We start from the raw sequence: 27,939 nt of genomic DNA, 5'->3' as shown, positions 1-27,939 counted from the left end.
AAGTTATCTTAAAAAAGCAATGAAATGCACTGTATATGTGCAAGATGAAGTGATATTTTGTCTTTTAATGAACTCCAAGGTCTCCTGACAAGCTAAAAATAAAAGTGATTTGTCATTCTTACATAAACTGATCTTAGAATTTCCAGCCTGCACTAGCCATCCAAGAGAAAAATTTTACGTTCTCTTTCCCAGAATAGAACACATTGTTCCACCCTTATGCAAAACATCGCCAGAAAGAAAGAAACTTTCCTTTGATTCTAGCATGGAATTTGAAAAGAAAAATTTGCCTATGAAAATTTAATGAGGTGTTAGAAAACAAAAAACAAACACATAAGCAGAAAGGATTCAGCTCCAGCAATTCGCAGTTCCATCTTCATCTCACAGACAGTTTCCTGGTACATTTGAGATGCTCTGCTCTAAAATCTGGGGAAACACTCAATTTTTTCAGTCTTTCCTTTGATTTTCTAGGCTCAGATAACACGTAACAAAACTAAGGGTAAATGACAGTGTGGAATTGGAAAAAAAAGTACAATAAGACTGATAAAATCATCTACGCTCAGATAGATACTCTCAGTGTAAATGTTGGGTTCATTTCTCATTACATTAATACATACTGCAATATTAATGGTAAGAGAAATGAATGATTCAAGTCTCTGATCCAAAGAATGTACTCCTAAAGGCTGTCTGCTGCTTAAGAGTCATCCTTTGCACAGTATGCAAGATACACTTCTTGTACCTGAGAAAGTAACCACGCATTCAGAAAGTATGCACATACAGTATGACCTCACTAACAAAAGTGCTCTACAGATCATGAAAGCAGGCTGTCTTATCTTATGTACTGGGAGGAAAAAGTATTTTATTTCTAGACATTTGGCAGGCACTAAAGAATATACTGATGCATAGGCATTACCCAGGATTAAAATGTCTGATTATATGACTGTAAGAGTCCTACTGAAAGAAACTGAGACAAACTTAACTTGGAGTAGAAAATCAATGCTTACTAAAGCATATATTAATCTTACCCTTATGTTGCGAACTAGTAAATTGCAGTAAATTTTTGTGTTCTGAGACATTCTGAATTGGTCTCTTGGCATCCTAGCAGTGATTATCTTACTTCTACTATACACAGATTTAGAAAAAAATACATTTTCAACAGTTCAGCAGCTGAAAATTACCATGACATCCAATTAAAAAGTGGAGCGGATGTCAGTCGTGACATGACTCAGTTTAAGGTCTGTAAATGCAAAATCCTCATTCCTCAAAAATTCTTAATGATACATTTCTTACAGCTTTAAGGAGAAAAAAAGTAGAATCTTTTATTACCAAAGTGAAGTATACTAGTAAGTGTGCTACAGTATTGCTCAAGGGTACATCAGAGTTCATTTTTGCTGTTGATATATTTATCGTATTGTACATATAATCCCCATTTAGACATTTCCCAGCTGAGATGCACTTCCAGTATGTTCAGTCTCCTTACATTACTGTGCAGTGGCATTTCTGAGAGTGGATGTAATTCCTGTATTCAGCAAGTTGCTTCAGATACATATTGGACGGCCATCTGTGCATCTCTACGAAATTGCGCTCCTCCACTGGACAAAGCAATAAACAAATTAACTGTGATCTATACATAGACATGAATACACAGGCAGCAAAAAGTTTCTCAAATTTGTTCAAAAACATCATGGATAGAAACGCAAATGAAGTAGTAAAGTTGAAACTGCTGTTGTCCCTTTCATCTAGATCTTACTGCAGTGCACAGTGTAAAAGTTTTTAGATGATATTCCCTTGCTACTGTCAATAATAAATATGTTTCATAATAAAACATATATAATACTTATTAAAGAGAGAAGGGAGATCATCCTAAAGAAGGATACTTTTTATCCTCAGAAGATAACTAAACATGGGAATGAACTGCAAGAAATTTTCCATGCTGAAACACTATAAAGGAGGGTATTTCAATCTCTATGCCACTAGTTTTCCTTGAAGCTACAAAAAAACAAGCTGAAGAGGTCAGTTAACAAGATTTTTGTTTGGTTTTCTGTCACCAATACCATAAAATCACATAACAGAGTCATTAGTCACAGTATTTAGGTAAAATCTCCTTGTCTTCACACAAGTATGCATTTTCATCCCTATGCACCAGTCATACCCAAATTATCCTGCATCATTCTTAGACCAAGTGGGACAGAGACCAAACTACAGAAGAGATCTTGAAGAATGGTGAGGAAGGAAATTTACATTAGTAACAAGCAATGGGAAGGTATATTAGTAAAAGGCAATATGCAGCATCTTTCATTTATCTTCTGCAGAATGCAGAGATGCTTTTGAAGATTTCAAGATTTCACCCATAGAAAAAGAATTAGTAATCAGCTCCCTCATGCTCCACTGTTCTCCTTTAAACTGGAGATTATGTTATATAGTGATGTTCTGAACAATACAGGTCACCTACCAGTAACTGCTGCCAGCTACCAGTGAGTTTCCACCAGAGCTATGCCTGTGAGAGTACTGGTGTCCTGCAAGCCAGAACAGAATGTTTTCACCTGGTCCACATGTTTTTACATTTGCACCCTCATTTCTTGCCTCCAGCTTTCTCAGCACAAGGTTGGTGGCTCAGGACATGCTAATCTCTCAATGATTTGTGTGGAAGTGGCTCATAGGAAAGAGAAAAGCAAAGGGAAGACCACCATACATGCTGGTAGGAAATTCAAGGACTACTAGCCAATTCTGTGGGCACTCTTCTCCTGCAAGTTGATCTATGGCTGCTTTCCACCAGAGGCTGAGCCAGCTGGGTACCAGTCACAACCAGCCATTTCAGAAACCTCTAAAAACCAACAGCTGTGTCAGCTCTGGGTGCACCACTCCTATAGTGTCATAGCAGGCTTGCACAGACTGATATTGACCTGAGTAACTTCATTTGCAAGCAAAAGCACCCTTACATCTTTCTTCAGCAGAAAACAATCTTCTAATAAAGATTTTCCTGCTGATATTGACAGTGAGAAGCAGCATCAGCCCTAAAACCTTTAGCAAAAGCTTTCCATAGGTCAGTGTGCTGCCTGACTGTGCTCTGGCAGCTCTAAGAAGTAATAAGAGTGTGAAAAGACCTACTCAGTGAATGCTCAGTGAATGTGGACTATGTCAGAGACTGCCTATGTAGGCCTGAGTGTCAAATGCAGTTCTGTATGAGGGAGTAGCACTTTTTTAAATAAGAGAACAGTTGGAGTTTTCAGTTTTCTGAGTCAGAATACAGTGTGAGAAAACAAATGAAGTAACAGGCTGCTTAACAGGCTGTCCATGGAGGTGGTAAAGTCATCATCCTTAGAAGTGCTCAAGAAAATAATATATGTGGTACTGAGGGACATGGTAGTGGACACGGTATTGGGAGGACAGTTGGACTAGATGGTCTTAATGGTCTTTTCCAACCCTAATATTTTTGTGATTTTATTGTTCTAGCAACGACAGCAGCCCCATAAGATTGTTATCCCACTGTAAAATGAGAATGTAGCTGTGCCTAGATGAATCCCTGCAGTGACCCATAAGCCACCGGGTCTTTGTTCTCTTGGAACTCAGTAACGGAAAGCCAGAGGCATCTCCCACCTCCACCAAACTGAGGGAAAACCCTGATTCCTGCACTTTCACAAGAACCTCAGTGTAGCTGAGACTGAATCCCTGTAGCAAGTGCAGTTCAAACACACTCTGATCCCTGGAATTAGAAGGCAGGGGTTCAAACCACAAACCTCCAGGTGAGTGACACCCACCAGCACAGCTGCTCTGCTGTCACTCATCATCCAATTCTGACTACAAAATGGGTGTTTAGAAGAGGATGATGGAACTAAGGTCCAACCAAAGCACGGAGGACCCAGCTCTCCTTTCTCTGTAACAGTCAGAAGCCATCAGTCATCACACATACATATGTAAGTCTTGCAAATGAGGAAAGAAGACTTCTGATCGATTTTGGTTGAAACAGAAAGACTTGCACCTGTCAAGATTGTTTTCATCAGAGTGACATACTGCATAGTATCACAAGAATCCTACTGTCTACCTACAAAAAGACCCCACATCTTTAGAGAGGGTATTGGAAGTGACTCAATACTTTCAATAATGGGTGCCAGCTAAACAAACTTATGTGTATAAGAGCGTGAAAGGGATGACATGTGATGTCCCATGCTGATTCAGCGACAGGAGGAATTGGCTATGCTGGTCATCACAACAGGAATCAAAAGGCAAATGTATGTAGTGCTGACTCTGTTGCTCTTTATGTGTCTCATTGTAAGGCTCACAATGTGGTGGTGGATCATCTGGTTCCAACAGATTTTAGATTGTTCTACACAGTATATCGAGAGAAGTCCTAGTCATCTCCTCATGCAGAAGTATTATTATTCGGTATCTCACTCCTGGTCTTAGCAGAATTTTAAAATAAGTATTTTTAAAAAGTAATCTGGAAACAGCTACCTGAAAGATCTTGAAATTCAGGCTTTTGACTGAAGATGAGGTAGTTAGTGGCAATAAAATGAAGAAGCCAAGTGGAAAGGCAATCAGAATTGTGAAACTGCAAGAAGGAAATACAAACAACAATTTAATGCTACCAAGTCTAAAAGAAGGGAGAAAAACAACCATACTCCCCATGACAAAATATTTTAGATTACCACTATTAACACAGCATTGTATTTATAAAGTTTTAACAGGAGGAACTGAAAGGGACATTGACAGAGATATGTAAATGGACACATTTCTGTAATATGCCTCCTGAGGCTTGTAAACATTTTGCTTTTCTCTTTTGCTTTCCAAATCTACCCCTACTTTCTCTTTTGCTATCTACCTTTTTTCAGCCTCTAACCCTTTCTTTTCACTCAATATCTATCAATCAGGTTACATTTTCTGTGGTAGTTGGATATAATATAATTTACTTTTTTGACTAAGAGAGGACGTAGTGAATCTTCAGTTGCCTTAAACATACCCTTTTGGTAGAAATTAAGCTGAATTACTGCAGTGTGTCATTGGTGAAGAAAACTGCACAGAGTATGGTATGACTGCGCATCCTATAATAAAAGGCTGAGGAAGACCTCTTTTTTGACACCCTTGTGCCACCAGAAATCCCTAAGCACCGAATTATAAGTCAACACTTGCCTTCAGAAGTGAAATTGTTAAGTTAATCAACATTTTAACAGTTACAATTAAAAATAAATAAATAAATAAAATTCCTTTCCCTCCCTTCCACATAGTAATAGTGAACAAATATAGTAATAGTGAACATATTCTTCTTCATTATAAGAAAGTCATACCTTAGCTTTTTTGAGCAGGCTAACAATGCTGAGACTTGTGGATGCCAGTTCTCTACTAGGCATGCTCTGGAGCTGTGTGATAATGTAGAGCTCACAGATATGCTGGAGCCTCATTACTTGGTACATCTCTGCACAGATCAAGAGGGACATAGCTTGGAGAATACTGGCTGAAAAAACAACAGAACATCAGTTACACATATCTGACTTACCTGAGAAGATGACTGAAGCTGCTTTATACAGACTGATCTTTTAAACATTTAACAACAAACATGAAATCAAAATGCTGTTTCATTCTTTTATTTTTTGTTATTATTGTTATAGGCTGCTTTCATCACTGTCTTTTCCTGGTAAACTATTTAAATAATGGGAAAAAGTGTAGTTGGTAGAAGGCAAGTATAACAAACTAGCCAATTTCATATGTCTTGAAGGTGATAAGTCAAATGTCGCTGATCTCTTTTAAGCTAGTGATAATTAGAATGATGAAAGTTTGTAACTTCCCTTTCAAAAGAGAACATCTGTAATACTTACAAGAGAAAATACAGTCAAAAAAGAGACTGAAAAGATAAAAAAAATATTTAAAAAATGCTGTAGATGTTGCATATTTAATTCAATGGATAGTGAGATGTTAGGAGGACTGAAAAGGGAATTGTGGGAAAAAAAAATCAAAAACAAAAAACAAAAAACAAACAAACAAAAACCTACCAGTAAAATAGAATTAAGAAGAATTAAAAAGAAACAAAATTACATGCAGCACCATCAATGAGAGGAAGATCACTTGTTTTTTATCTGTGTTTTTTATCTGTGATTTATCTGTGTATGAAATTCATATTTCATATTTAAGAAGGCTCTTCTTCTCATTGAAGAAGACAAAAGATAAGAAATAAGGAGTATTTTAGTTCATTTTTTCTTGACAAATATTCCATTTTAAATATAATTAGAAGTGCCTTATATGCAAGTAAGATATTGCTGTGCATCAATACAGAATTCTTACAAGTTATCTTGATTTATATAAAGCATCACAAAATACATGCCAACAAAAATGAAAATTTTGAAATAAAACCTAGAATTCAGACTAGGAAGTAATTCTACTATGATGTAGAGAGAAAATTCAGAATGCTTTAATGGATGAGAAACAGAATTTCACACTTTCTTCACTCTTGATGCATAAGCATAAAACAGCTACAGCATTGCCTTCTTTACACACTGGCTTTAAAATCATAGAATCACAGAATGGCCTGGGTTGAAAAGGACCACAGCAATCACCAAGTTTCAACTCCCTTCTATGTGCAGGGTCACCAACCACCAGACCAGACCAGGCTGCCCAGAGACACATCCAGCCTGGCCTTGAATGCCTCCAGGGATGGGGCGTCCACAGCCTCTTTAGGCAACCTATTCCAAAGAATACTTGAATGATACTTGAATATCACTGATTTATTTTTTTATCAATAACTTTTTTTTTTTTTTTTTTTTTTCTTGAGACATTATCCAGGAACCTATTGGTATTACTTAATGCAATAAATGCTGCCACATCACTTTCTATCCCTTCATTCTTAGTAACTCAACATGCAACAATGTATGAATTTTAAAATTTTCTTACCTGGACAGCAGGAGTCGGTATAAAGATACTCTAGAAAGGAGAGGAAAGTGTCTTTGGAAACCCCATACACTGGAACCAGAACACTATTTGCTTCTAGATAATTACCATTAAACATAGCTGCCATTACCTCACAGCGAGCTACCAGAACTGCTCTGTGGGCTGGTACAGTTGCACCTGCATGATACAAGAGAAAAATCCATGACAAGTTTATACACATGATACAACCTTGATGTTAAGTCTTGCATTTTTTTCAGACAGACAAATGCTGGCAGGACAGCAACCACTGAATGAATTAGGACTTGAGCCAAAGAAACATGATTTCATCAAATTGTAAGAAACACACCAACTGTCAGCTAAGTACACCACATGCAACCACAAAGAAGTCAGTTTTAATTTCCTCCTCAACCACAACCTTGCCACCTACCCAACATTTTCATGACATCTGCCACTTCCTCATTTTTGTTCTCTTTCTGTCCACTTATGCTTCTATTTCCTTTCCTACTGAGCTGCATGCAACAATTAAACATTTCTATACCAACAGAAGAAACATCTGTGGTGTTGTAGTGTTAATGTACTTGGAGCACTGTGTAATACAGATGTTATGTAAGATATGTGTGCCTCTATTTATTGTACATGCAGTAGATTTAGCTACTAACTATGAGTTTTTCTGCAAATGTAATATACTTCTATGCTGCCCAAGTATGTTTATAAGCTGGAAAGCTCAGAGCAGCTCTCAACTTTCAAGGAATTAGTTGCAGAATAAAAATGTGTTTGCCAGGAAAAGACTATACTACATTGAGTATCATTTAGCAGTTACTTAGTTTTAATGTCAAAACTGTGATTTTTGAATTAGTGAAAAATCATGGAAGATTCATCAGATATTAAAAAAAAATTACCCCACATTTTCTTATTGGACAACTGAGGTTTTCTAAAAAAGTACAAGTTGAGTCAATTGGCAGCAATTTGTGTTCTGTAAAATATACAGTAGTAGTATGGCTTCATCAGATTCCAACAGGGCCTCTCAGAAATGGGTCAATGAGCTGAACTGCTCATGTCATTACATTCAACATTAGCATTTTGTATTCATTTTCAAAGATTTATCTATTTATTTATTTATTTATTTATTACATTTTTACCACATTATTAGAAAGAACATCTAGAAGGAATCTGCCCATCCCCATCTGCTTGATTTTTGAGAGATTAATGCTTTGTATTTGGCTCCGAGATACGTATCTAGAATAATTAGACAACCATCTAACTCTGAAAGGTCACTTCTGCATGAAGAGCAGGCATGGGAAAACCATTAGCATTTAAAACACAGTCTAACTTTTGTTCTCACAAAAACATGCATTTTTACAATCTTTTCCTAATATATATATATATATATTAGGTGTGTTTAAGAGTGAAGGCATTTTTGATTTCTGGAAAAAGTCACTGATGAGACAGTGCTGTGATGTATGCTCCTTACAGACTAAAGGAGAGCTAAGGGCTGTTCAGGAGCATCTCCTCATTTTGCTAGGCCTACCAGAAGCATATGCATAAATCTGAGTGGTATAATCTCTACCAACACAGGCAGACAACATCAGGCTCAGCAAACTACTGAGTGCAGACACTGCCCCAAAGCTTCCATTCAGACAAGTGCTACTGATAAGCAAAAAAAAAGTGTCAGGAAAGTGCACGCGTTTTCTCAGTTTTGATGTCTATGTAAATACAGTTTCTATCACTTCACATCTCCTTTCAGAGAGGAGAACTGCTGGAGACATGGAGGAGCAGAGGTACCTTGTATTGTGAAGATGACATCTGCCAGGACAGGCGTGTTAAAGAACAGCCTGAGAGAAGTACTGTACAGCCGCTTTATCTGGTGAGATTGGCAGTCCCTCAAACTGTTTACCTGCAAATTAAATTAGCAACAAAAGTTATCACATACAGTTGCCCATGGGGAAGAAAAAAAAAGTAATAACAATAAAAAGTGATTACAAGACATCATTTATGTGAGGAAACTAAGCAACAGTCTTTCACTACCTGCTTTATGTAATTCTACCCAAGAGCATCCTTCACAGCTGTTACTCTGCAACCCTCCTTTTCATTTCAGCCCCAGGCCCAATTCATTTCTAGTCCTCATAGTTTTGCAGAAAAAACCAAAACCAAAACCAAAAACCATACAATAATAGTATTCTGAAAGTATAACAAAAGCCCTAAATAACAAACAAAACCCAATCCCATCCCCCCCAGATAATATGCAAACAAACATACAAAAATAACTGAGCTTATTATCTTACAAGATTTCAGGGATTTTTTTTCTTCTATACCCGTGAACAGTTATCTGAGGATGCTTAGAACTGACAAGCCTACAGCTGAGAGACCAGAAGCTTAGAATGGCTCAGTTACTTTTGATTGTTATATTATTGATCCTGGTTTCAAGATGACTTCCCATTTACACTGACAGAAATACTGTGTGCAAGTGCTATTGTACCGGGGGATATATAAAAGCTGTAAGTAAATGGCTGTTAAAACTAATATTATACTGCAAGCTTCTATTGGTACAATTAACTTGATGTAAACAATACTTTACTGCAAAGTCACTAGCTGAACTAAACACCTTAAGCAACAGGCAGATTTCTTAATCAAGAAATTTATAAGAGAAATTAACTCTTCCAGTTTCTTGCAGAAGCAAAATTTCTGGCACCTACTTGGAAAAGTAAAGCTCCCCTGAGCATCCCTTATTACATGAGAATTAGGAACACATCATCATATTGCTATACAATGCACGAAGCTATAAATAAAGTAATCCTGTTAGGAGATTACTTACGTGCTTTTTAGTGATTACATTCATTCAGCACACTACCTCAGCATGTCTATGTTTCTGTGTTGCGAATTCATGTAACAAACTACTTACAAAGCAACAAAAGACCATGTAAACTAAACAGAGTGTAAAAGGAGGACTGACAAGGAAGAATCTTCTGAGAACTGTAACTGTTTCTACACATTATCCCCAGTGTGTTAGATGTACCTTCCCTGGAGTTTTCAGGATACATTTAACTTTCTCAAGCACATGCTCAGTTTTTTCAGAATCTTTCAACTTCTTTTTTATATCTTCTTCTAATCGCTCCCACTGGAAAGCACCTGTCAGAAAACCAAGTAAAATGGGCTTATAAGTAGACAAGGCACAGCTCTCAGCAGGCAGAGAAAATTTGCTATCAATGTCAAAAACATCCTGCAGATATTACATTTTTTGCATATAAATCAGCTGGACATTTTCACTTAGGAAATAGAAGATGCAGTTCTGCCAGTCAAGCTTTCATGATAAGTTAGAGATGACTTGTACAGTGATACCACCAAGTATGGACAGTGTGGTTGAAGCATCTGGACTCTTTCCTGCATAACCTACTCTGGGAAACTGGTTTAGCAGGGAGATTGGACTAGATGATCTTCAGAGGTCCCTATTCTGTGATTCTGTCATCTCTCTTGCTTTCAGAATGGACTTCTGTGATTCCTCCCATTTCAACCATCATATATTGCAGGAAAGCCTTCAGTACCAAATGTTTCACTATCTGTGAGACTTCCATAGTATCTGATTTGCTTTGTAGGTGTCTCAACCAGAAAAGTTCCATGTGCAGTCATGCTCTGAATACTGGTAACTTAAATGACCAAATAGTTCTCAACAAATTTCTTTCTGGCTTTCAGAGTCAAACTGATGATACTCTATTATGTATCTCAATAGCTTTCTTTCAAAAATTAATCTAAGCTAAACATTTCAAATATTGACCAGCTTTAAAATGGCCTTCTGATGGCCTGTGAAGGCTCTGAAAGCTTAAACAGTAAAATAAAATAAAATAAAATAAAATAAAAAATTAAAAAAAAAAAAAAAAATTACAGTAAATAGTATTATTGCCAAACCTGATCTGCAGTTCAGGTGACAGTAGTCAGAGGAACAGCTACGAAAGCACAGATTTTATCCTTGTACACTTTGTTATGGTAAGTTTCAAAGACAGTTAGACCTTTTTGGCATCTTTCAATTGTCTGGATGGCTAACCTCATTTAGGTGAGAACCACTGCCTAGATTTGATTGGTAGCAAAATGCATGAAATGTATAGAAATGCTATCTGCATTTAGACCAGTCATCACTATTTTCACTGGAGTACCACCATATCTAGAAGAGAAAACAAGACAGTTTTGCCCCCGTAACCCTGCATTCTCTTCCACATGTTTAAAGTATGCAGTCAATCTAAGTATTTTCTCAAAGTATTTTAAAACCCTGATATGTGAAACTGTCACAAGTTCTAGATTTTGTTGGTAAAGTTTTGAATATAATTGACATTAGCTTGTGGAAATTGTTAAGTATTGCACTTAATTTTTCTTCATTAGTTCAGGAATGACAGCTAATTTACTTTTGAAATTATATGTATGTAAAGGACTTCTTTCATATGCAGTTGCTAGTAACCACAAGGGATAAAATAAGTGTAGCAACATGATATGACCCAATGACAGCTAAAGCACACTTCTTCAGTTAATGCATGTGCTCCTGAGCAGAATATTTGCTGCTGCTGCAGAACTGAGTAGGTGGGCCCATTCTCATGGTGTACCTGAGTAGATGAAGTGCAGGATGTCCGACAGACAGGAGCAGAAGACAGAGTCCTTAACGACCACCCTGACAGGCACACTGCATGGTGGCACATCATGAGGAGCAGCCAGACCGGCCCCAGCCTCCACTGCAAAGAGGCTCTGTGCTGTGCTCAGGATGGAGGGGTCATGGATGTCCGCAGGGCTCTTCACATCAAAGAGCAGCATGAAGACGTGGCTCACTGAGCACAAGATGACCTTGTGAGCTTCCACCACTTTGCTGGAGTCTTCTGAGTAAAAGGCCACATCTGCACACTGGCAGCAGAATAGCAGGTTGTGCAGGTCAGAGTCATAGTGAGAGGCTTCACCTTTTAAAATGGGCATTTTTTCTGTAAGAGTAAGAAGCTGATATGTAAAATTGTGGCAATTATCACCTACAGAATATTTTCTCCCCAGAAATCTAATTAAATGAAGGACAAATTTTCAACAACAACAACAACAACAAAAGTAAGAAAATATCCTACGTACAGTTTCAATACACTTAGTAAATTGCTACAGCAGTGAAAATATCCCATAGAACATGCTTAGTAAAAGATATCCACCCTCTTAGAAAAGCTCTTAAGGCACTCAAGTTCAAAATACACCTTCGCAGTGAATCCCAAACCTCATGATCAGAGTGACTTTCTAGTAGGTATAAGAAAAGATAAACACATACTGAAAAGTAAACACTGACCAATAATTATTACACTGGATATGTGCATCAGACACTCGGAAACTAGACGCAGGAGCTCAAGTGTAGCTGTACACACTTTTCCCTTGTTTTATTTTCAGCAAATAAAGAAGTTACTTGCTGAAATCCTACAACAAAGCATTAGCTAATGTCCAGCTTTTATAATTTATCTGTAGTTCTTTTACATAAAGCTTGTATTTATATCTACATTCCTCTTTTTTTTTTTTTTTTTGTCAAGTGTACGAGAAAATGACACCTAATTTTTATCCAAAATCAATAAGTCCACTGCAACACTGCACAGTTCTCCCCACATCAATTAAACCAGCACTTAGTGACTGCCCAAATAGAGCAACATAACCAGAATAGCTGAGGACAGGTAGCACTACTTAGAATAATTACCACAAAATATTAATTGCATAACACCACACACAGCAGAGATCAGATATCAGTGAGCACCTGGCTGTTCCAGCTGAGGTGGTTGTACTCGATGGCATTTCTGGGCCTTTTTTCTTTTCTTCATTTTTTCAGATGACTTCTGATTCAAACTTTGGATCATAAAATATTCCAGCTAGAACATGAAGCATATTTTTAAGAAGTCCTATTAATTTAAGAACAAACTAGATGTGAAACTAAGGACAATGAGTGGATGCTATATGGAAGACTGAGGTGGCTGCCACTGTAAGTGGCTATCCAGGTTGCTAGAGTCCTAGCACTTCTTTATCAGTGTAATGTAAGAAACTTAATTGGAATAGGCATAATTTAAAAGATTATTTATTCAAATGGCAGTATTTTTCCCCCTTGTATTTGATCTCCTAAAAAATGACAGGCATGAAGGTATTTATCAATTTTCAGTTGTTGCAAATTATACAATTACAGAGAACAATAAGACTTTGTGAGTAACAATCAGATGCAAGTAATAGAATCAACAAAACCATACATTAGCTCTTCAGCTTGCAACTAACCAGCACCAATGCTACAGTGTATATTTGTCCAATCCACTAGTTTTATGTTTTTGTTGTCCTCTTTTTCTAACTTTTAATGAAATATATATATATATATATATATATATATATATATATATATAAAGAATTTTTGTTACTTATTTACATTAACTACATTGTGTATTTTATATGCAGCCTGACATGATTCCTCTTTACCCAGTGTGGCCCAGGGAAGCCAAGAGGTTGGACACCCATGCTGTAGTCTACCTTCAGGAAAAGTCACATTACAGTATGGCCTGTGTGAGCAAGGTTTGTTTTACCACAGCACACAGTAAGCATGGTCACTGCACTAAAATTGTACTTCAGGTGAAATGGTCCATTTTAGAAGAGCAAAGAGGTGTAAAGGGTGGCTAGGGTCTAGTTAAAGGAGGTGTTAACCACTTCTAGCATCCAAGGTGCACAAAGTACTTCATAAAAACCAGAGGAATACTCTGTTTGGACAAGGTGTTGAGAAGATTCTTTGTTTTTAATCAGAAATGAATACATCCAATAAAAATTGACCAACTGTCGTGTCAGATATTTCAAATGACTATCAAGACCCATGAAAGCAGGCTGCATTATTACATAATGTCATAAAGATCATGTCAAATCACTGTACCAAACTGCATTTTTTCCTCCAAACCCAAATGCTACCAGGGAAGTAAATAAAATACATCTATCTTTTATAAATGCTGTTTGAAACATCTCATTAGACTGAAAATTAAACATTAATTTGAAATAATTTTATGGAGAAGACAAACAAATCTGGAAGTTTGAAACCACTCTGTGGATCTCCTTGTACCTAGGAGAATGAAAAAAGAAACTGCTGGCTATAGGTGAAGTGTATTTAACAAGCTTTTCGGCTTCTGCCTCATTTGAGTTTACTGCAGCTGACACTGGGTTCTGCTTGGGATTAGAATCACTGAATCATTAAAGGTGAAAAAAGGCTACTAAGGTCACTAAGTCCAACCATCAATCCACCCCTACCATGTCAACTAACTCTGTCTCTCCTTGCTACATCCACTCGTGTATTGAACACCTCCAGGGATGGTGACCCCACCACCTTCCTGGGCAGCCTGTGCCAGCACATTGCCACTCTCTCTGAAAATAATTTTTTCCTAACATTCAAACTGTACCTCCCCAAGTTCAACTTGAGGCCACTAGCACTTGTTCTATTGCTAATAACTCAGGGAAGAGGCTGACTCCCACCTCTCCACAACCTCCTTTCAGTCAGTTGTGGAGAGCAATACACTCTAAGTCTCTTCTCCAAACTGAACAATCCCAGTTCTTTCAACCACTCTTGGTAAGACTTGAATGTAAACTTAAATGTGACCACAAGAACATGCTAAAAAACCCAGCCATTTTAGCAATATTATCATTTTTGCTTTACAAGTAGGGCAGTGGTGAGGAATCAAGAATTAAAAGTTTAAAAAATAATAATCAGAACATCATAGAGTTATCAGGTTGGAAGGGATGTATGAAGTGACTCAGCTGCAGCTGTAGCCCAGCTCTGAGATCAGTGTCAGACCGAACTGTGCCACACTCACCACGCCTCCAAAGTACTTCTGTATGTAGAAGTCATTGAGAGCGTGTAGTTCCAGGTAGGTGGCTCCGAACTCCTTGGCCAGCTGGACCCCCTCGGAGGTGGTGACACAGTTCCTCCTGTCCAGGGTGCACAGCGGGCATGTACAGGGCACTGCTGGGAAACAGGGACATGGGTGAGCCACTGTGCTCCAGCAATTAGAATACTTCCTAAAGAGTTGTAAAGGTTCTGCTCAGACAGTTACAAAGCAGGAAGTGAAAGTAGTCATTTTCGAGGAAGAAATCTATAGTCAAGGCTAAATGAACAACTTCTTTGTAATCAGTTCAAAACAGTATGCAAAATACTACACAAAACCCACTTTGTTCTACATTAGCATTGTTTTAAATACCATTTATATTCAATTTAAATTCAATGCAAGGCAGAGAAGTTGAGTAGGACTTTCTGAAGTCTGCATAGAAGTCAAGCAGGGCCTTCAGAAATCCGGTTTGGGTTGGGACCTGTCTGTCCTTGTGTCCACATGCATTGTTCTGGCCTGCAGGTGCTGCCATTCATTACTGCCACCCTTCAGCCTGTTGTAGTGCAACCTGATCATGCAGCACTTGGTAATGGAAAATTTTCCACTGGCTGTCCTAGCTGCTGTGAGCACATACATGCGGCAGAGTACAGCTCATTCACATACATTTTGCATATTCCTTAATGCCAAAATAAATGTTTTTGAAGATTATTAAAAAAAAAATTATTAAAATCTGTTGGCCACCCAAACGCAACTCTGCTTAATGCCTGTAAGAACTCACCTGTAAAAATGGGCATTCAGATACACTGCATATACTCTAGACTAGTTTCCACCACTCTGACCCATGGATAGCATGCATTAACATAGCCTTTTTTTTATTTCTTTTGGCAGCAGTACTTGCTGCGACAAAGGATTAAGCTCTTAGTAATTGTGCAAGCAAGCTGCTGTGCTCACACACATTGCATGGAAACAAAAGGGCTCTCTGTGAGCCCAAGCGGGTCGCAGCCAGACCTCTCCCACACTGAGCCTGTTCAAGGAAGGAGGCAGGGAAAAAACTGGACAGGGAAAATGCCAGCAGCAGTCTGCCAGGCTGGCAGGAACCTGTGCTCCAAATAGCAAGAGCAGGTAAGAGAAGGAGCTGGGGAAGCCCAGACCCACTTCATCAAGACCTTACCTCTTGAATGGTGGATTTATTACCCTTGTATAAACCAGAGCATAAAAACATGTTGTTACTGTCTGTGGTTTAATAAAAGCAATAGCACTAACAATTATACAGATTTAACTGTTATTGAATTCCTTAAAAATCTTTCCTCCATCACTGAGCAAAAGGATATGTAAGTAGATTCTGGCAAAACTGATTATGTCCACAGAATATAAACCTCATGTTGCTTAAAACTTATGTGTACTTTACAAAATAAAATCTATAGCTATGCTCACGAATCTCATCCTTCACTCTTAGCAGGTGGGATGTTCAGAAACACATGTATTAGTCAAACATGTGAAGTAAAAGTAACTCAGGCTGACATTCAGCATTCACTCCTTATGGGCTGCAAGCTGATGCACCGAGTTTCATGCCATGTGCTAGAGATACACGATATCTGCAACATGGGCAGAAAGAGCGTGTAGCTATAGAGCTCATCTCATACGCTCAGACTCATGCCTCTTAATCCCAACTGATAGACTTAATCCCCATGTATGATGACTTCACAAGAAGAGTCTCTGCTGAGGTCAGGGCAGGATAGGAAGCCTTTTGTCAGCAGGGTTAATTAAGCATAATGTTCCCACCTACATGCCAGCCTACAGAACCACAGTACATAAGCATATTACTGTCAGACTAATTGTTCGTGTAAGAGAATGGGAAAAGCAATCAGCTTCTGGAGAAATTACTACATATCTCACTTCCAAGTGATATTTTAACAATGACTTCAGCAGATCGGATACATACCGTTTTTTCTTGCACCAACAGCAGAAATTATCACTGGAACTGAACAGTGGTTTAATGCCTTTTTTATCATTGGAACATAACTGTCCTTTAAGTCTTGAAATGAAGTCTTGTCATTGACAGAGTATTTAATCACAATAATATCAGCTCCTCCAATGAGACTGCGAGAGGTATACCAGTCACTGTCAAATATATCCTAAACAGAAAAAAACTGATCAAGAATTCTCCTAGCTACCGTTGAAAAGATGAACTATTCAATATTCTTTAATGCAAGATCTTAGAGAAGTACTTTCAAGCGATATTCTCATTTCCTATTTGAAAACATGCAACCAAGACCGGAACTGATACTACGTAATTTTGTTGTTTGTAAAACAAGTTATTCTAATTGTTTTTATGTAGGAACACACTTTGCAAGGAGAAACATTGCTGCTTTAGTTACTTAGCTTTTACAAATGTTTGTATTAAGGAAATAAAAGAACTTTTTATTACTATAAATTTCATACAAAATCATTAATTATCAAAATATTTTACAGAGCTCTGTACAGAGCACAGTACTATAGGAACACTTCAATATAAGTTTCATCAGCGGAGTGTAATTTTTACCTGCTTCATAAAAAAACCTCCAAGTAGAAACAAGCATCAACATCTGCAATTAATAGGTCTTAGTCACATAACTAACTTTCCCATTCAATTTGCCACTATTCTGGGCTATAAGAGTAAGATTCACACTCTTAAAGTATTTTGTGCCCTATTAATTTCCGACTGTATTATATTTACATGTAATATGCAGTTATTACTTATATACTTGTCATTTGCATGGCAAATGTAATTTCAAAGTTTCTGCTTTATCTAGGGCTAGTTCAGAAATATCAATAGCTTTTCACATATGCACAACTGAAAACTCCTGACAGAAAGAAGTCTGGAAATTATCCAGAGAAATGAAAATCAACTCAAAACCCAAAAATACTAACATCTTTCTAAAACATTCTACACAGCATGAGGCCAACCTAGAAGAAAAGATGAAACTGAGAAAAAGAATGGAAGCAAGCAGTGATAAAATATGGAAGACATGGAAGAGAAGAATAAATGGGCACAAAAGTAGTGACACATGAACTGAACTCAGACTGAGGGTTGGGTGAGGGGAGAAATGAATATGAGTTCTGAAGAATGTGTCAGAGACATAAAAACATTACAGTTAGGAACCAAATAAATTTATAGAAGATTATTAATATCAGTAGTTGAAGTGCCTCTCATAGTCAATATAGATATTTTTTTGCTCACTTCAAAAGGGGCACTGTTCCACATCTGTCTGAATAATTAATACTTCCCCAACACTTAATCAGAAGAAATAGCACAAACTTGATTGAAGTCTATAAATCAGCAAATGTTTACCTAGGCTGTCAGCTCCTGGCACCAAAAGACCTTCATATCCCATCTCATCCAAACCAAAAATATCCAGATTGCTACCCAGAACACATTTGCTACAAATATGTGAAAGTAATGCATTAACTTTAGTATCTCTGTAGTAAGACTACTGGGTACAATCCTTTGCGAAAATCTGTCAGATGGGCATTCACAGAACCTGATCAAATTGCCAGGAAAAAGAACAGAAATATTCAAGGGCAGCTCTTACACTTTTTATCTGATAAATGTCTCAAGAGAAACATTTCAGTAGGGCTACACAAAATCAAAGGTTTAATGAAAAGTAAAACACAAATGAAAGAGCAGTACAGAATATTTAGCTATTACATTTGAAAGATAGAAAGCATGCCTGTTGCTCAGTAATTTCTTTATACCTGTCTGTGTTCTAGTCCAGCATATTTGCACATATTTCTTCCTGTGATCTTAGGGCTGACCAGTAGTATCACCACTGATGACTTCAAGCACCAGTGCACAACCACACAAGAATTCCCAACAAGCTTAATCATCAATAATGTAACATTTATGGAAACTTCTTACTAAATGTAATAAGTAATTTTTACATGTTTTTACATGTCTGTATACCTTTTGTAGGTCTTTCCATTTTTTCAACAGAGCTTAACTTCTGATGCACTGTGGTATAATTTTATATCACGAAGAAAGAGTTTAGAAAGTTTTGTGAGGTTTTGTGAATATGAACTCAGAAATCCTCCCAAAGAGAGAACCAGCTCTGATCATAAGACTTAGCTTCAGCCTACGCCTAGACTTGAGGTGCAGCAGGGGACCATCATTGCAAAGCAGTCTGTGCCTCCAACCTGACACCAGCCCTGTCAACTCTGGACATGACACAAGCTCTTTAATACATACACTCTGCTCTGGACTCAGCCCTTATCCCAACTCTCCTAAGAGATCAAGAAAAGATCATCATGGAACAACACCTTCCATGCCCTAAATCCAACTGGTGACAGCTCTGATCCTCTTCCGGCTGGCAAGAATCTCAACAGCATATTTTCTATTTGACTTCTCTTTGACTGTGTTGTGCCATTAACATAGTAGTTTAAGAAGTCAATACACAGCAAAAAAATACATACACTTTTCCTTCTGAAGACAATCTTAATGAGAAAAACATTGTCATTTGGGTGACAAAGCAGCAAGGACAAGAAGACCTGGCCATTACTTTGTATGTAATGGACTAAGAACCCTTTTGTACTTATGTGGCTCCGTCTCTGTAGCTGTGTCAGTATCCTATTAAGGAAGCAACTGTGCAGATGTAAGAATATAGTCCTTTGTTGTTGAACTGCTATGAAAAAAGGTCTTACAGACACTTGCAGGCTGTATCAAGTTCTTAGATGTGTGTGGCTACATACTGCAGGTTTGTGGAGGTCTGCAGCTTCATCCACTACCCCGTGTCACCACTGTGTGTCTCTGGTAATCCTAAAAAGAAGCATTTTAGCAATGTTGACAAAGTTCTGGTAGAGATGGAATCCACTTTCCCCTGGGAAAAGAGACAGCTCTGGGCATATGCTTCATGACACCCAATTTGAACTGTGTTGTGCAGTTTCCCTAACCTCTCACACAAGCCCCAAAGCCCACTCCTGAAAATGGATGTTACCCGTACAAACACAGAGGAATAAATTCCCAGAGGTCTAGTTGCAATTATTTGCATTTTGCATCAAATGTAGAGTGTTTCTTTCAGATTACTGCTCTCATGGCAGGGAAGATTCTTAAGAAATGTCTCTGACAAAACAAAAGGGTTTTTGCTCAAAACATCACTAGGACAGAGCATCTGAAGCTTTAACCATGTTAAGCACTTCTTAGTTAGCAGTTTTAGGAAAGTTTTCATATCAAAATTGCAAAGGAATTTCCTTAGACGATGAATAACTGTTCAGGAATAACAGTTTTTCCAGGTTCTGTCTATGATACTCATGTAGCAGCTACTTCTCATCACGCTTCCTGATCTTGGCACAATCTACTTCCCAAGGCAGACATTAACAAAAAGAATAAGTACATAGTCAAAGTTACTGTAATATGACATTATTAATTATGGCCAGAGCTCTGCTGCTATTCCTCTTGGGACTTACTAGAAAAGAAGCTGCACTCTTGTCTTACGTGCCACTACTATGTACCTCTCTCACAAGACATTCACTCCACTGGTGAGTAATGCTTCTCAAGCAGTCACTCTGAAAACAAAGCCTTTAGAGGCAATGAAGACGTGATTTTCCTGCAGAATCACATGGCTCCTCTAGAGGACAATAGTTGCTTTGTCATAAATAATTTATGAATGCCTTTATGGAATCGCAGTGAAATCCACTGCGCCCTTGCAGTGCCCACTTGCTTTTCACAAGTCCATGAGTATCTCACTGTCCTCTTAGATAGTAGCAGCAGTGGGGTATGGGAGCCTGGACATGGCTGGGTTCCATTCCTCTTGAGTTTTCCTGGGGTTAAAGGATGGTTGTACCATGGCTGTTGGGAAGCTCACCTCTGTCTATGATCATAGATTCACCTGGCATTAACCAAGCCTTCTCTGAATTGTTCTCTCACAAAATAATGTAAGAATATTTGTAAAAAGTAAAAGTAGGGAAAAATAATATACCGTGTTTTAAACACTCACTGTAAACTGCCAACATCAGACAGAAAAGTTTAAAATGAGAAAAGTCAACATACTAAAAAACAAAAAGTTGCTAGCTATGGTTTTGTACCAAAGCAGTAATATGACTGGATTTTAAATTAAAAAGCAGATGAGGTTCCTTTGATCTCACACATACTGAGGGGCAGCCAGCCTAGGTGGAAGGCTGAGTAAAAGGATGCTGCTACAAGGGAAAATACAGATAACTGCACCATGGATTACACCATGGAGTTAAGAAACCTCAAACAATGAAAGGAAAAAAAGGGAAGGGAGGGGAAGGGAAGGACATAGTAGAAAAGCAAAAGTTTTCTGATAAGAAAAATCAAAGGAGAGCTTTTTAAAATAGCAGTTAGTTAGCATATTCATACGTCAGTGAATGCTCTGGAGGTCTGCAGCCCTGTGGGTAGAACCGTCTGCTCTCAGGAGCAGGTGTAAGCACAGCACATCCCACTGCACCTTCTGCAGGTGCATGGTCAAGCTCAACATTCCTAACTGCAGCTGTTCCTTTCTCTCCTTTCAGAACCTACTTGCTACAGGGAACACAGTGATGTCTCAGATTATCCAGAAATCGAGAATTTTTCATGAACTGGAGGAAGCAAGTTTCTGGAGGTATTGTTCCCTGAGGAAGAACAACAGAACACTCATAGTGGAAAAAAAATATGACAAGGAGAGTACAGCTCCTACCTGGAAATGAAATGCTCCAATGTCATTACAGCACTGCTCCAAACAAATGGAGGAAAGAACAAGTAATGCAGGCAAGGGATGAACCCACACTGTCATTCATTCTGCTATTTCCCAACATCCCAATTCAGAAAATCAAACATGAATTATAGTTTCTGTGCTATACTTCATCCTGAAGCTGGTAAATAAATATTTACTTTCCATTTGATACTGCAGATTTTGTCTGCACTTTTCCTGCAGTTTTTACCTGTACACACGTGTCTGTATGACTAAATAAAAAGTGGCAGAAGTTTCAAACCACACACAAGCCAACTCACTTCCAAAGACTGTAAAATCTAATACTACAACAGCTTCCTAAATAAAGCAACCTTTTCTAAAGCAAACTTTAAAATTTACCTTACAAATTATTCCTTGCAAGTTTCTAACTCCTTTAATGAGGTTTACAAAAAAAATAAATAAATTAGAAAAGGTGTGACATCCCAATTCAATGTGCTTTATGAGATCCCAGCTTGAGCAAGTATTAGCAACTGAGAGGTCACTAAGAATAAAGTATTCATCAAGGGTGTTAGCACACATATGCATACATATGTTTTCCCTGGTTCTTCATCTCCCCTCTCATACCAGGTCCACATTTTTTGTCCAAATGTGTTCCAGCCATATCAGTCTCTAAGGAATGGTCTTCTGGTGTATCTGTCCCTTGCACATAGGAGGTATCAGCATGCAACTTTGCAAACATAGTGAACAGAGCAGGACATGGAGATATACCCAGCACCTGACAGACAGAGATCAGTGCTGTTTTAGAAGCAGTGACATTTTGCTCCCAGATTTTGAAAAGTGTGTTCCCTTGCTATCTCTAAAGCCCCATGTCTCCTACATGACTGTGGAGGATGGTGAGCACCCCCCCAAAGCCAGCAGTGCTCTCATGCACCCTGCAGCTGCCACCAGGGCACAGGTCTCCTCACAACACGCTACTGCTGCTTTGCACATTTGTAAGTATGATTTTGTCCACATAATTTTCTAAGAACAGTGATAACAAAGAACGCAGTACCCAGCACAAGCAGCAAACAAATTAAAAGTTCCTGCAGGGGTGAAATAGAAATGCTGTGTGAAAAGAGCAGCTCTAGCCTCATATTAGGCTGGGAATATCATTCCTCAGAACCTGTCTGTAACACCTGACAGAAGTTACCTATGGACAATTATTCCCAAGAAGCTTTACTTCCTTACTGAGCAGTTTGGTAGCCACCTCCAGTCATCAAATACCACATTCTCACTGTTGAGCTGTGGTTCAACAGCAGCCAAGTTCCCAGGATAACAATGCCACCACAGAGAAGATGCTCACTGCACAGTCCAGATATCCTATGTTTCTCCAGCCCAGTAGGACTTTGGTAGGTGTTGAACGACCCAACCCAACCCAACCCATTCAAAGAGATTTATGGAATGCTATAAGATGCTGAGAGTTCAACTGACCCCAGATGGGTGAGGGGTTAGAGATGTGCACAGGGCCTGCAGACATCACAGAGATGTAGTGGGATGTCTCTCAAGACTAGAGCATTATAGTGGAAGGATATGGGCTCTTCAGGAAGAACAGACAGGGGAGACAATGCAGTGCCACTCTCTGTGTGACTGACCAGCTAAAGTACCTGAGGAGCAGATGCTAGTTTGTGGGTTAGAATTAAGGCAAGAGCAGGAACAGATCACAGGCCACCTGATGAGGAGGGCTGAGCAAATACAGCCCTCTGTAGACAGACAGGAGTCTTGTAATCTCCAAGTGATAGAGGGATCAGCAAGGAGAGGTGTGGTGAGGAATTTCATTCTTAACAACAAGGAGAGAAGCTTGTGGGGACTGTGTAGCTCAAAAGCAGCCCTGGCTGTAGTGACCTTGAGATGATGGAATTCAGGATCCTCAGGGCAGGGAGAAAGGCACACAGCAAGCTCACTGCTCTGCTCTTCAGGAGAGCAGCCTTTTACCTCTTCATAGAACTGCTCATTGGAGTACAGTGGGATAAAGTCCTACAGGAAAGAGATTTCCAAGACAGGTGGTTCATACATAAGGATCACCTCCTCCAAGCTCAAGAGCAAAGCATCCCAACAAAGAGGAATGGCAAAAAGACAGTAAGCCTGCAACAAGAAGCTCCTGGGCAAAATCAAACACAAAAGGAAGGCCTACAGAGGATGAATAACATGGGAGGAATACACAGACATTGTCAGAGCAGCCAGGGATCAAGCACAAAAGGCTAAACCTTGGCAGGGATGTAAAAGGCAACAAGGAGACAGAAGGAGAAGGAGACATGTAAGTTTGTCTGTGATAAAAGCAAGACTGAGAAAAATGTGGGCCCTGAAGGAAACAGAAGACCTTATTACTTTCTTTCCATCTTCCTAGGCAAGTGTTCAAGGGACACTATCCCTCCAAAGGGAGGACTGGGAGCATGAAATACCATCCATGGTATGAGAAGATCAGGTTCAAAACCATCCAAGGAATCTGAAGGTGCACAGGGTGATGAGATGCATCTGTGGACTGCTAAGCCACTATCCATCATATTTGAGAAACTGTGGCAAAGAAGTTCCCACTGACTGGGAAAGGGAAAACACAATCCCCATTTTTAAAATGAGAGAAAGAAAGACCCAGGGAATACAGACCAGTTAATTCCATCTCTATGTTCAGCAAGATCATGGAGCAGATCCTCCGGAAAACTATGCTAAGGCATACAGAGAATAGAGAGCTGTTTACTGACAGCCAGCAAGGCTTCTCTAAGGGCAAATCATGCCTGACAAATTTAGTGGCCCTCTACAATGGGGCCCCCAGCACAAGAAAGGCACAGAGCTGCTGGAAAGGGTCAGAGGAGGCCACAGAGGGCTGGACAGCCACTCCTATGAGGAAAAGCTGAGGGAGCTGGGCTCATTCAGCCTGGAGAGGAGAAGGCTCCAGGGAGACCTCATTGTAGCCTTCCAGTATTTGAGGGGAACTTACAAACAGGAAATAGACTCTTTAGACAATCTGATATGACAAGGGGGAATTATTTTAATCTAAAAGAGGGGAGATTGAAATTAGACATTAGGAGGAAATTCTTGACTGAGACAGTGGTAAGTCATTGCTCAGAGAAGCTATGGGTGCCCCATCTCTGGAGGTACTCAAAGCCAGGTTGGATGGGACCCTGACCTGGTAGGTGGCTGTCCTGCCTGTGGCTGGGGTTTGGACTGGGTAGGCATTAAGGTCCATTCCAACCCAACCCATTCTACGACTCCATGATTGTACTACAATCTGTCTCACAAAAGAACCCATAAGAAAACTTTGTAAATTGTACCCATGATGCTTTTTCAAACAGTGAGTTGAACTGAGGAGTGCAGAGGGCAAAGATAGCTTGCCATCCTTAAATTTGCAGACTCATTGCAAATCAGTGTATTTGTTCGCTGAGTTTATGTCTAGTGCTAGCTTGCCTTAGCCATGTGGATTTAATACAAACCCAGGTAAAATGACAGAGATGGAAACAAAGACCAGCATCCCACTGTTTTTCAGAATCAGTAACACATAAGAAATAAGAATCCTTCTCCACAAAGAATATGAAGTATTAGTAACAACCATTCTTGTGGGACCATCAATCATTGTTCTCAGCTGTAATGCTGAATGTCTCAGGCTAGGAAAAGAACAGTCCTGACAAACCTCAAGAATCCAGACTATGAACAACAGTGCTGTTCTGCTGAACCCTAACAAGCAAACAGCTTCACTCAAAACCAGAAACCTCCCAAGGAGTGCAGTCCAGATTTCTGAGATGTCTTTGGCTAAGCAAAGAATGCCTATTGTTCCTCCCCGCTCCCCTCCTCCGGCTCCTTTAGCTGAGAAAGGGAAAAACAAGAGGCCAGTCCTCAAAACCATGATGCCATAGACAATAGGCATAGACACAGACAAATTTTTCTAGGCCTAAAGTGATAATGTATCCAGAAATGAAGAATATTGTTCTCTGGAAGATCAAGTGCAAATAAACCAACACAAAACTGCATCTTCAAACTAGGCCTACATGTATTTCCTACTCTACCTTTCTCCAGCTATCACTGTCCCCTTCCAGTCTCCCTCACTAATCCCCCTTGACATCTCCTATGAAGTCCCACAGCATGAATAATATTCAGCATTCATACATTGCTGTGCTCCAATGAACCAAACAGACAATACATGACACACAGGTGACATGCAGCTTCAAAGAACAAAAGCAGGGTCCTCAATTCCATTTGGTCTCTATAAGTGATTAAAAAAGAAGAAAAAAAGAATCATACATATATATTTGATAGTTAATCAAATAATTCAGTTTTCAGATTACAGCTCTTAAACATGAATTTCTGCAACTTCTGGGATTCCTATAGATTCCAAAACAAATTTCCCTCCAGGGCTGAATAATTCCATGTCTGATTATTATCCCAGTGTTTTAATTCATTAAAGCTATTAGTATTTGTTTTTAAAGGCAACAAACTAGTCATTAAAAGCTTTATTAGAGATTGCCAGTGTCATTTCTTGCATAATCATTGGTCTGTTCATATTTGTAGTTATGTCACTTACGAACAAGAGTCTCAGTAACATGCTACCATGCCAGAGCCCTTTTTATTTACCTTTCAATGTGAGAAATAATGTTAAGATGTGATTATTCGTTATAATAGAATTAAAATGACTTGATGCAGTGCATTTTACCAGAGGACAAATTATTGAATCTGTCATTTTTCAAAGCAGGAAAATCGTACACCTTTCCAATTTTACAGGAAAATAACGTATGTTTTATTTTACTGTTGTAGATAAATATTTCGAGAGAGTTTTTGTGATGCAGTGTCATCAATAGTGTTCTTGTTTATCTGTGGGTTATTTCCAATGAAGCTTTTAGCAAATAGCCTGCTCGAAAAAAGCACCTCCCTCCTTGTCCGTGAGAAACTTTGTGCCACGCTTCCCAGAGACTACAACACCCTTTGGTTACATTTTAGATGAAAACGTGATTAAAGTCGCGGGGTAATTGAAAACGGAAGGTTTCTCTATTAGATCGAAGCAGCCTGCCCCGCTGGGAGCAGCTGCAAGGATCCCGACGGATCTCTTACCCAGAGCGGGCAGTCGTGCACCACCAGCCTGACATTGCCGAAGATGCAGGCTTGGTACTCGGTGGTGACGGGGCTCCTGGCGTGCTCGGCGGACGGGCTGCTGTCGATCTCGGAAATGAGAGCGCTCCTCCTGAGATAACTCCACATCAGACTCGACTGCTGGCTGTCTTCGGAAAGCACATCTCTCTCATTCCCAAAAGCCACGATATTAACTGACCTGGAACAACAACAATGAAAGATCAAGGGCAGGGGTGAGAAAGAGGGAATGAAAAAAACATAAAATAGCATTTAAATCAAAACCAACACCTCAGTACTTCCAAATCCTCTTCCTTAGCTCGGCGTTAGCACCCCCGGTAACCAGCAGCAGAGCACGTACATGATCTCGGATCCGATAGCAGGGCGAAGCGGAGAAGAGCAGCACGGCTGCTGGCGCTACCAGCCCCCAGCCCTCTCGGCCGCCCGCCGCTCCATGCCCGAGATTACGGATGCGACGTCCGGGAGTCTCGCTGCATGTCCCCGCTGCGTGTGGCTACCCGGCTCCTTGCTGCCGCTCCAGCCGCCGGGATGCAGCGAGGCACGGTGGGCGCAGCAGCTGCAGCGGTTGCAGCAGCGGTTGCAGCAGCAGTGCGAGCAGCAGCAGCTCCTGCTGCACCGACCCGCGGCTGGAGCCGAACACCGCACGTACGCCGAACGCCGGCCGCTCGGTCACGGCCATGCATCCTGACGTCAGCCAGCAGGAGCGGGGCAGACGCAGTGGAGAGAGCGAGCTGACGTTGTGCAGGCAGGTGGAGCGCTGCGCGGCAGCGGCGAGCACCGAGAGCAGCACCGGGCTGCAGCGGGGCACCCACCGGGCCTGAGCTCCCGCGTTGGGCCAGTGGGTGTGCGGTGCTGAGGGCTCGTACTGCCCGAGAGCGCTGGTTGCAGTCAATTAATGCTGGGCTGGTGGTTTACTGAGTGCCCGTGCAGATTTTCCAGTGTTACCGTGCTGTTTAAAGCAGTCTTTTAAAAAAGGGCGATTTCTAAGGACAATGCATAGGGCGCTCCAAAAGTAATGCCTCCTATTTATTTCCTTGGAAACCACAGGACAAACAGCGCAATAATACAACTTGATAGAGAAATTCTTTGCTACAAAACTATTTTTCAATATAGTCACCTCCGTTAGGCAATTCACGTGGATGATCTGATTAAGACACCCTTCATTTCGAAGTGTGACAGTCGTATGCGGCCATCCTGACTGTGGTTTGTCTTTCACATTGTTTCTTCATGGAGAAGTTCAGTGACACACCTTACACTTCTATGTCAGACACCACTCTGCCAGACTGCCCCTCTGCTGCCACCTGGCACACAGCAGCAACATGTAATGGAGCACTGGTGCAAAAATTCAACCTCTACTGCCGTACCACCAACAACCACCTCTGATGTCATGGGCCAACATCATAAGATAGGAAGCATTATTTTTGGAGCAGTCCTCCTAAAATTAATGCTAATACTATCACACC

General features: G+C 39.8%; 1 protein-coding gene across 5 annotated transcripts; it reads right to left on the bottom strand.

The window, feature by feature from the left end:
* Nucleotides 1–27,162, bottom strand: RHOBTB3 (Rho related BTB domain containing 3). 5 transcript variants are annotated; one of them, XM_072359331.1, is made up of 12 exons: nt 26,755–27,162; nt 26,441–26,657; nt 16,648–16,840; nt 14,694–14,842; nt 12,623–12,734; nt 11,460–11,825; nt 9,887–9,999; nt 8,656–8,767; nt 6,877–7,050; nt 5,280–5,446; nt 4,450–4,546; nt 1–1,589 (listed from the first exon to the last, which is right to left on the bottom strand). In XM_072359331.1, the coding sequence occupies exons 2-12, from the start codon at nt 26,585–26,587 to the stop codon at nt 1,474–1,476; spliced, it is 1,746 nt and encodes a 581-aa protein (XP_072215432.1). In that variant the 5' UTR covers nt 26,588–26,657; nt 26,755–27,162; the 3' UTR covers nt 1–1,473. The 5 variants fall into 5 exon arrangements, with proteins under 5 accessions (XP_072215432.1, XP_072215430.1, XP_072215429.1 ...); XM_072359329.1 differs by having other exon boundaries at nt 26,817–27,162; XM_072359328.1 differs by having other exon boundaries at nt 2–1,589; nt 14,694–14,845; nt 26,817–26,953.
* Nucleotides 27,163–27,939: the final 777 nt, after the last annotated feature.

The sequence above is a fragment of the Excalfactoria chinensis genome, chromosome Z (genome assembly GCF_039878825.1).
Source record: "Excalfactoria chinensis isolate bCotChi1 chromosome Z, bCotChi1.hap2, whole genome shotgun sequence".
In the NCBI taxonomy this organism is placed as follows: Eukaryota; Metazoa; Chordata; class Aves; order Galliformes; family Phasianidae; genus Excalfactoria; species Excalfactoria chinensis.
The sequence above is the reverse complement of the archived record's forward strand: the minus strand, read 5'-3'. Positions and strand labels throughout refer to the sequence as shown.

Coding starts and splice junctions, on each gene's coding strand:
- RHOBTB3 (XM_072359328.1), bottom strand. Junction 14,846..16,647: donor TGTTGGTGCAAGAAAAAACG/GTATGTATCCGA, acceptor CCTGTTTCCCAG/CAGTGCCCTGTACATGCCCG. Junction 12,735..14,693: donor AGAAGTACTTTGGAGGCGTG/GTGAGTGTGGCA, acceptor TTCATGTTCTAG/CTGGAATATTTTATGATCCA.